The 11,068-nt window shown below is 42.3% G+C and overlaps 1 protein-coding gene across 1 annotated transcript in view; it reads right to left on the bottom strand.

Annotated features, from left to right (window-relative positions):
* LOC134317119 (cytoplasmic phosphatidylinositol transfer protein 1-like) overlaps positions 1 to 11,068 on the bottom strand; it is a 93,226-nt gene that overhangs the window by 22,118 nt on the left and 60,040 nt on the right. The window contains exon 3 of the mRNA XM_062997823.1: positions 2,030 to 2,118. Within this exon, the coding sequence (XP_062853893.1) occupies positions 2,030 to 2,118 (89 nt within the window). The remainder of the gene's footprint in view (positions 1 to 2,029; positions 2,119 to 11,068) is intronic.

The following is an 11,068-nucleotide window of genomic DNA, read 5'->3' as shown; positions in this document are numbered from 1 at the left end:
AATGAGGTATATTTCGTTTTGTGTTTTGATGAATTTGATGTGTTTTTTTACTATTTTATTTATGCATTTTTCTCCCAATCTAGTGTACTCAATTTGTCTTTCGCTGCTGGAGATCCCTGATTGCAGTTGAGGTGGGTATATTGCTGCACACGCCTCCTCCGACCTGCACGCAGCCCTCAGTGAAACCCTTTTTCACCCATGCACTCTGCACAGGCGCCTCTATCTGCTAATCAGGGTCCTTACACAGTGTATGAAGACCCCACCCACACAGAGCGGTCATCCTGCCCTTGCAGAACCGTGTCTGCTGCAAGCACTGCCAATTATGCCTGCTAGATGGCGCCCAGTCGACTGATGGCAATGCCGAGTTTCGAACCGAGGAGTTCAGAATCTTGGCACTGGTGCTAGCGGAATATCCCACTGCGCCACCTGGGCGCCAAATTTGATGCGTTTTGATGTGTTGCCTGGGTTGCAGCAAAAATCATGGACAAAATGAGGGTCGCTTGAAAAAAAACCCTGACATAAAGCATCTTCAAATTTGGTCCAAAGATGCCAGTGCATATCCATAATAATTATGGTCGGTTATGATTTTGAACATGCTTTCAGAAAACCTAAACTAGGCAACTGCTGGTTTCAAACCATAAGCTGAGAATTAGAATAACAATCTGTGCTGGCAGCTTGTTGTTTTCGCAAAATGAATTAGATTTATGGCAGAAAAGCATACAGCCGCTTTGAAGAGTTGGCCTGTGATCAGTGCTAAATCTTGGTGTGATATTAGTGGACTTGGCAAAAAGTACAGCCTCGGCTTCCAAAGAAGAGGCATTCAAAATGATGATGTTGATTATAGCATAAATCTTCACAGAGCAGATAAAAATTTTATATTTACTAATTTATTTTCTTTAGTTTTTTTTTTAACCCTTTAATGGTCAGTTTAACCATTTGGTTGAGCTTAGTTTGAGCCTAAATACTCAGGTAAAAAAGCTGTATTTAAATATGGACTATCTACTCCTTGGTTGACATGTATTAAACTCAAAAATATTGTGATAACAAAAAAAAAAACAGGCTTTCTAACCTATATGTCAACCTGAAGCATGAAATATTGCATCATTTTTGTGATCGTATTGACTGTTTGGTAGAGGCTCATTTAAAAAAAACTGTGTGCACTAGTATCATCATATGAACTGTTTGTTATTGATATAGTCCCAAAAAAACTAAAAAAATGCAAAGGAATATTTTTTAAACATTATTTTCTTGGTGAGACCATTAAAGCGTTAAGGCAGAAAGTATCACTGTACACTGATGAGCCAAAACATTAAAACCACCCCTAAAAACATGCATGGCAATGCCTATTTGGTAACACTTGTCCATTTCACAGTCAGGGTTATATTAAATGGTGGGCTGATGGTAATTACTTATAGTACACATGTCCAATGTGACAGATATCAGCGTAAGAACCTGAGTGACCTGATAAATGCCAAATTGTTATGACTAGAGTGGACTGAAGGATCTCAGCAAGCAGTGCTCACAAGCAGTTGTACCCAGTACCCACTGACAGGGGTCCGAGGAAGGACAAGCCACGAACAGCCGACCGGTTGTCCACAAGACAGATGAAAAGAAAGATCATCATCTGTTAGGAAGCAACAAGGGCTATACTGTGCTGAATGCAGGTGAAAGTGGCACATGCGTCAAACCCTTCTGTGTGCCCATGCTAACTCCTGTCCATCGTCAATAGCAACTACAGCAGGCATTAGAACTGGACATCTGATCATGGCAAGAAGGCTGACTCATCCGGCAAATCCTGTCCCCCCAAAAAGATTATCAGGCACATGTGTATCGTTGACCCATGAAAAAGACAGCACCAGGACCTGCTGGTGATCTCCAGGTACCAGATACCACAGGATTCTTTCAAATGTCTTGATGTATCACATCTGTTTTGACAACATATAAGACAGGTGGTCCTAATGTTTTGGCTCATCATTGTATGTGAAGGAATGTTTTACCACTTCATTTTCGCTTCCCCCCTCTTTAGTACCTGTGATTGTGTAAGGGTAATAGTTCCAGGCCTTCTCGGTCACGTAGAAGATTTTGGGCACGACTGCTCTTGCCCAGCTAGGCAGTTTGCTGAAAACAGAAGAAGAGGGAAAGTAAGATCAGAGCAAAGAATAAAACACCATCAGTGTTAATGCACTAACTAACCTAAACGAATCCAGTAAAATATGTGGATTCCTATTATTTGCTGCTGATTTCCTATTTGTTAGCATCAACAGTACATAATTCTGTGCTTATGCATAATCCAACCAGATATAAAGTACATGTGTACACATATACAAGTATATGTAATTGTAATATGTGTTTTAATTCCTAAAAAATGTTCAAATAGCTTAGGAACTTCCTACTCATTTCAACACCTTCAACATCTTGTCTCGATTAGGAATCACTTTTACTTGCACTGAACTGTGCTACTATTAAGTTTTAGAGAAAAAAACATGAACTAAATCTATAGGACTGTACAGTATATACAGCTATTCTATTTATGCATTTTCTCTTTTCTCCCAATTTAGTGTAGTCAATTTGTCTTCCACTGCTGGAGACTTCGGTAGTGTCCGAGGAGGGTAATTCTGCAAGCCTCACGCTCCCTCCAAAGCGTGTGCAATCCACAACCCTTTCTTTTTTGCCCACACCTTCGGTAAATTCACGCGTGAGGCCAGAATTGAAGCGTGGAGAGCCATGGTCTGATCTCCTTCACTTACTGTACAGGCGCCTCGGGCTACTAACCAGGGTCCTTGCACAGCGTTGAAGACCGCACCCACTTTTTGGTCCAGCCTTTTCCCCACCCGGCAGACAATGGCCAATTTTTGTCTGCTGCAGACTTTGCCAATTATGCCAGCTATGGGGTAGCAGTGATGAGCTTTAAACTGGGGGAGTTCAGAATCCCAGCACTGGTGTGTAGCGGATTATACCTAGGTGCTAGGACTTGACATTTTCATGATATTACTTGCTGCTTGTGTAAACATTTCGAGATGTAGCAGTTACTTCCTAAATCCAGGTTCATTTTCATTTCTTCAATACAAATTTGTGGGCGCCCAGGTGGCACAGTGGGCTCGGTTCAAAACTCGGTGTTGCCACCGGTCGGCTGGGCGCCATCTGGCAGGCATAATTGGCAGTGCCTGCAGCAGATACTACTTGGCCACCGCATCTACAAGGTGGGGGCCGGACTATGTGTGGGTGAAAAATTTGTGTACTTGTGTTCCAGTTTTTATTATCTGGTAAATAGTTCTGTTGTGGTGCTGCTTTTTTAGTGCAGACCAGAAATGTAAAGACACCATTGTGATCATTTGTTTTGTTCTATTTGAAGTGATTCATCACCAGTAAACCTGTTTAATATGAAACATTAGCAGTTCCAGCTACCAAGTTGTTTTAAATTTAGACCATGAGTAAACTTTTTAATTAAATCCCATATATGCTAAGTACATACAAAAACTGAAAGCTTTTTACAAAAAATGGCTGGAAATATCCAAGTTTTAAATGAAGAAAAAGCTCCATCAAAGCTCTTTTCTTCCACCCGACTCTTTCATTTCCCAAAGCTTCTTACCAAATACGTTCTACTCATAAAAACTCAGCCATAAGGTTCCCTTAAACATAATGCAGCCTTTCACGGCAGACGAAGAGGCTATGAGACATAAAGCACTGCCTCTATTTCTGTAATGGATTTTATCAGCGTAATGCAAAAGCAAGAGAAGCTGCATCTCTATTACAAATTGGTTTCAGGACCTGGAGTGCAATAACCTTTTTTTTTTTCCTCAGGGCTGCACCTCTTACTTTCTCAGCCTTCCTCATATACAGACTTTTTTTCTCTTACATTGTGTCCATCTCTCTCACTTTCTCACTCGCTCATCTCGTACACCCCCGCCTATTAAGAGCTGTGCTTCCTGACTGATAGCGTTCATAATCCCGGTTGAATCGTAGCCCTCGGCGCAGGCCATATAGGAAATGCTTAGAGCAAAGGTGAGAGTGCTGGACAGAGAACGGGAGACAAATTATTGCTTTGGAAATCTGTAGGTGGACAAAAGCTGTTTAAGCTCTCCCTGCTCTCCATTTGGATTTTGTACTCGTGAGCCTTTTCTGCAATCATACCCTCGTACCTATAGCCTCATGGTTTTGACACATGGTGTCATTGCTGGTTATCATCTGACCAATCCTATATGAGTGGTGTTTAAAGTGCCATTAATAACAAAAGAAACTACAAGACTTACAAGGTTAAGCGGTTAAATCAATTAAGAAGAAGCTGAAACCAAGTAACCAGAATTAAATAATATATACACTGATCAGCCATAACATTAAAACCACCTCCTTGTATTTACACTCACTGTCCATTTTATCAGCTCCACTTACCACATAGAAGCACTTTGTAGTTCTACAATTACTGACTGTAGCCCATCTATTTTTCTACATACCTTTTAAGCCTACTTTCACCCTGTTCTTCAATGGTCAGGACCCCCACAGGACCACCACAGAGCAGGTATTATTTAGGTGGTGAATGATCTCAGCACTGCAGTGACACTGACATGGTGGTGGTGTGTTAGTGTGTGTTGTGCTGGTATGAGTGGATCAGACACAGCAGCGCTGCTGGAGTTGTTAACCTCACTGTCACTACTGTGACTGTATTACTTGACCGTATATACACTACAAGGCCAAGTGGGTTCATGTCTGTCCACAACACTTATTAGTAACAGGTTTAAAAAACACATTTAAAGACTGAATAGGCATACAATACCACAGACACCCTCCAAACCTATTAATACTCATGGTTTTAAAATCAAATGGCAAACAAACACTTTCTTTTGACCATATAGTGTATTTAAAATAAATATTTATTTATGTAGTTATTTATTAGGATTTTAATGTCATGTTTTACACACATTAGTTACATTCATGACAGGAAAGCTAATTACTGGTTACACAAGATTCATCAGTTCTAGTTCAATATCAAACACAGTCATGGACATCTCCAATTCACCTCACTTGCATGTCTTTGGACTGTAGGAGGAAACCGGAGCTCCCGGATGAAAACCCACGCAGACATGGGGGACATTAAAAGAAAAAGTATAACCTTAGATAATATTTAGGGAATGAGCTAACCCACTGCAGGCTTGATCAGGTGCTCATCAGAAGCAATTGGTCATGTCAGAGAATGACCACCCTGCCACAGCAACAGTGACTCCTGTTGTGCAGCATGAATGGTGGAGGACTACAGAAGAAATAGGATATTCATAAATCTCGGTCAGAATCCTCCTTGGGATTGGAAAGATAGAATTGGCTGGTGGCTTCAAGTGCTGGAGCTGGTGTGTGCTAGCTTGTGTACCTTCACAACCCGTAAGGGGTTACTGCAAATAGCATGGGGTACCAGGATGCTTGTCCAGGGAACCAGATACTTCCAAGCTGGTTTGACTAACGTACTAATTTTTATCTGGATTAGCATTGTTGTGGGACTACGGATTATTTGGAGCCATCAATTCCCTGGGTCGCTCAGGTGGCGCAGCGGTAAAGTACGCTAGCTCACCAGAGTTGGGTTTCGAATACATCGTATCGAACCTCAGCTCTGCCTTTCCGACTGGGCTGGGCGGCAGCATGAACAACGATTGGCTGTTGTTCAGGGTTAGAGGGTAAGAAAGTCGGATCATGGGTCCTCATAACTGGTGCGACTGCGGCCCCTGCTGGCTGACTGATGGCGCTTGCACAGGGCTGAGGAATAATGCAGATGGGGGTGTGGCCCTCCGTACACAGTGCCCGTCAAGTGTATGAACTCGACTCGTGCAGGTGAAAAATGCAGTCTGTACTGACTGTACGTGCCGGAGGGGGCGCATGTCAGTTGAGAGGCGTCCTCAGTCAGCGGTGAAGGGTCGAATCGGTATAGAGGACGATGCATTCAGGGTAATTGGACACGACTAGACTGAGGGATAAATATTGGGGGGAAAAAGAGGAAAAATAAATAAGAAAGTAGTACCCTGGATGAAACCCACAGGGACACGGAAAGAACATTTAAAACTCCAAACAGTGATGAGATTGAACCCAGGTCCCCGAGCCCCATCCATGTTGCTATGTGCCACCCACACTAGCAGCTGTGCCACCTTGCCATCAACATTTCTACAAAGAACACTGTGTTATTTATTTGTTGTTTATCTTTAAATAATCGCTTTATCCTAATCAGGATCTTTGTTGGTCTTGAGCCATTAGGAAACAATGGGCGCATTGTACAGCGTCCTACTGCTATTAGATGTTAATTAAGCATGCAGTGTTGCTTTTCTTTACATTATGACTATTGGCTTACATTTTATTTACAAAACATAGATTTCATATACGAACTCGCTGTACTGCAGAAACATTTTGTAGCTCATCTCTGACATATGCAGACATGACACACCACAGATCCCAGTTTCTCAGGTTTGACAGAAGCATGCCTATTAAAGCCGGCCTGGAACAGAACATGCTTTCTGGAATGTGTGCGTGGGCTGAGATTGAATTCACCCCAAAACTGCCGACATCAGAAGCAATTAAACCAAACACCCTTTGAAGGCGACTGCGTTTTATTCTGAGAACTGAGCCTTTAAAAAGACTCCAGTTTAATTGGCAAGAAGCACAGCGACAGTTTCCGAGGGCAACGGCGCATTTCTCCAGCCCACAGATTTTCACACCAGAGGCTTTTATTGGTGCTGGCCAAGGAGTTTTTTTCCCACACGTTCTCAGGGGGAACAACTCCCCCATAATTGCAACTTCAATAAACTTTATTAATCATCTCTCTAACTCACCAGCTAACCCAACACTACCAGAATGGCTGATCAGATTGGTGTCCAGTTGGTAGAGACATTTGGAAATTGGCTGGGAATTTGGTCTTTCTGCTTTGCTTGCTAATGAGAATCTAGAAGCATCTGTAGTGCTTAGTGTGGACTAAGATTAATTTCGAGGCCAAAGCAGAAGGCTGTAAAATGACAAAAACCCTCAACAAATGTTTTATGCAGTCAGCTACCAGCTACTACTTAGAGCAGGGGTCACCAACCTTTTTAAAACTGAGAGCTACTTCAAGGGTACTGAGCAATACGAAAGGGCTACTTGCTTGATATAGACTTCTTAAATAACGTAAAGTTGCACGGCTCACCTTTAATTATATTATTATTATTATTAATAATAATAATACATAATAATAATAACAAATAATTTTTTTTTTTTTACAAATATTATCACTTGTGTTTTTTATTGCGTCCAATTGCCTCATTGCGTCATGCTTCCTCTCCACCAATGCCGATCTCTGCTCTGATTGAGGAGAACGAAGCTAACCCACGCCCCCTCCGACACGTGGGCAGCATGCCGTATGCATCTTATCACCTACACTTTGACGAGTGCAGTGCAGCCTAGCTGCATGTACGGAGGGACACACCCTAAGAGCACTCTTCTCATCACTGTGCAGGCGCCATCAATCAGCCAGCAGAGGTCGTAATTGCACCAGTCTTTAGAGAGAGAGACCCCATTTGGCTTAGTCCCGCCCATATGAACAACAGGCCAATCGTTGTTCATGTGGCCGCTCATCCTCAGCCGGCAAGGCAGAGCTGAGATTTGATACGATGTATTCGAGATCTCAGCTCTGGTTCCAGTGTGTGTTTTTACCGCTGCGCCACCTGAGCGGCAACTGTCACATCGTCAAATAATGTCCCATGTTTGTTCAAATTATTAGTTATGTAAGATTAAAAAAAAAAAAACTGCGATGTATTGCTGCTGTCCATGGACTGGTCACACTGGATGCTAAACCACCTGCACTTAACCAAATCCCAGTCCAGCTGCTCTGTCGTGTTCCCGGACATAGCCAACACTGTTCTAATCATTGTACTTGCCCCCAGTTGGACATCGGACAGAGATTACATCGGGATAGGGCTGACGCGATTGGTCGACCTAGTTGATGACGCCAACGCTAAAAATGCGCAGACGTCAATATTTTAAGTTGATGCATCATTCATACCAGCACACCACACACTAACACACCACCACCATGTCAGTGTCACTGCAGTGCTGAGAATGATCCACCACCTAAATAATACCTACTCTGTAGTGGTCCTGACCATTGAAGAACAGCATGAAAGGGGGCTAACAAAGCATGCAGAGAAATAGATGGACTACAGTCAGTAATTGTAGAACTACAAAATGCTTCTATATGGTAAGTGGAGCTGATAAAATGGACAGTGAGTCTAGAAACAAGGAGGTGGTTTTAATGTTACGGCTGATCGGTGTAGTCTTTCTTGACGAGCGTGTATATTTCTGACCAATAGATTTAGTCACATTTTCAAACATCTAAATGAGTAAAAGTGGGTTATCGTTCAGTCACAGGAACTAACGGTAGTAAAAAGCACTGAAAACCCAAGACCATAATTTATACGGCCCTTACAAGTTTAACTGTATAATAAATGTAGGTTGGAGATGATAAACGTTTAGCTGATGCGTGCATCTCTCATTCTTTTATTCCTCTCAGCCTGCTGTCCCCATTAAAAAGGTGGCCAAGTGTACAAAGTGGTGTGTAAGCTTAATTTAGCCACTCTGCTGACACGGCTAATTCAACTTCAATTAATCTCCCATTCTCCCATCAGGTATAGCAGCAGGAACCAGTCATCGTGTTTTAATTCTATTTTTTTACACTAATATTCTTTTCATGACCCTATTCATTCTCATTTAGTCTCTGCTCTAAAAATGCTATTCTTTCCCTCCCCTCATTTGCTCTTCAGTGTTATTTGCACATTTGCTCCTCTTTAACACTGAAAATCCTGCTTACGTGAGAGGGTTGTGTCCTTGACTTTTCATCGATTCGGTAGAGGTTGGACAGTGTGGTTGCCAAACTCTTCCGCACTGTATGACAGACACCTTCTTTCACTGCAGCTGTTTAGGGATGAGCTGGCAGTTATGCTGTACACTGGGGCATTTAAAACCCACCATATTTTGATTGCAGACCATAATAAAATAATAAGCACATTTTTCAAATAAGACACACATTGCCATATTTTGCTCTTTTTTCAATTCAGTAGTAAGAGAAAAGGAGGCCAATAAAATCTTAACATTTGATTTAAATTTGTGCCATTTGGCGCAGCAGTAGAATGCGCTGGCACACCAGAGCTGACATTTTGAACTCGTCAGTTTGAAACTCAGCTCTGCCGTCCAGCAGGCTGGGCGCCTAAACGAACAACAACTGGTGGTAGGTGCCGGACGGAACCTCATAACTGATGCAATTACGACCTCTGCTGGCTGATTGATGGCACCTGCACAGAGTCGAGGAATAATGTGTTAATCAGGGTGTATCTCTCTGTACACAAGGCTGATCCACATATGAACTCGCCTCATGCAGGTGAGAAGATGCAGTCGGCTACTGCACACGTGTCGGAGGGGGTGTTTGTCAGTCTCGGCTCTCCTCAGTCAGGAGTGGAGATCAACATCAGTAGAGAGAAAGCGTAATGCAATCATGTAATTGGATACGACTAGATTGGGAGGAAAATTGGGAAAGAAAAAAGGCACCATTTAGCACAGTTTTGTCCAAGCTGACTTACATCTATGACAAACTTCATTTTGAGCAATTAAAGGTCAAGGGCCTTGCTCAGGGCCCAACAGTGACAACGTGACAGTGGTGAGGCTTGAACCAGCAACGTTCTGGTTACTTGTCCAGTACCTAAATTACTGATATACCAATGCTCTTACATACTTACATTTACAGCATTTAGCAGATGCTTTATTCACTGCGACTCATGATTGTGTAAGAATGCAATGCAAGCCAGTGAGGGTTCCAGATCAGAGGACCAACAGTGGAAACTTAACGGTGATGGGCTTGAACCAGCAACCTTTTAATTACTAGAACAGTACCTGAACCACTGAGCTACCCTAGCCTATTAAAATAGCATATCATACAAAACAAACAAAGGATGTTCTTCCAGCTGTGGAAGCATGCATGGACTAAACGCAACTCATTATCATGAGGAGCAAATTTACAGTGATAGTTTACATGCTCACTAGGGATGTCCCGATCCGATCTCAAAGATCGGAATCGGGGCGGATCAAGGCATTTTTTAACTGATCGGTATCGGCTTTACTAAAGCCGATCCTAAGCCCGATCTTTAGTTTTACGTCAGCATGTCCGCTGTGTGGAAATACTTTAAATTGGAAAGTGAAACGAGACCAACAGTGAAGTGTAATGTCTGCAATGCGAGCGTTTCACGAGGCGGTGGGAGCAGAGCTGCGTTCATTACTGTAGAATTTTACTATTTATATGGTGTGTGAGTCGAGGATCACTCCGGTTCACAAAACAATAACTTTTAATCCGAGTATGAAAACTTCAGGACCGTAACATACAGCTTTTACGAGTTTACGTGTTACAAGGCTGAACGACATCTCAGTATCAAGCACTCTGATTGGCTTAGTTATGTAACCGAGCGTCGTAGTGATGCGTTTGCTTAATAAAGAAATAAATACACCGTATATTCACAAACTGTCGGGAGCATAACGCTTTATTAACTTCTGTTACGGTAGCGAATAGTGGACAGCTAGAGCCAAGCACGCTATTCCATGCACTATGGAAGCCCCAAAGGGTCAAAACACACTCACTTCGCGTAGAAACGTCCATCAAACCACTGTCACAACATTTCGAGTGTTCTAGTTTTACTACTGCAATGCTGCACTAAGTTTGTTTACTTTTATTTTGTAAAAATAAAAGAACATTAAGCAATAGCTTGGATGCAGGCAATTTTTTTCCTACAGCACTGCAGAGCTATTCAGTTGTTAAACATATAGGGACACTGGATTAATTTGAATAACTGTAACGTACTTGAAGTGTGCACTGTGTGAACAGTATTATCTAGAAAATACAAGTATCGGTTTGAGAATCGGTATCGGATCGGGATCAAAATTAATGATCGGATCGGGATCGGGAACAAAAAAACGTGATCGGGACATCCCTAATGCTCACTAATGATCTGATTAAGGCTGGGTTCTGGCAGTAATCCGATTATTCAAATGGCCAAGTAGTCAGCATTCTTCGACTATCATACTT

The sequence above is a fragment of the Trichomycterus rosablanca genome, chromosome 6, assembly GCF_030014385.1.
Source record: "Trichomycterus rosablanca isolate fTriRos1 chromosome 6, fTriRos1.hap1, whole genome shotgun sequence".
Lineage (NCBI taxonomy): Eukaryota > Metazoa > Chordata > Actinopteri > Siluriformes > Trichomycteridae > Trichomycterus > Trichomycterus rosablanca.
Note: the sequence above shows the minus strand (reverse complement) of the source record. Positions and strands in the feature narration are given on the sequence as shown.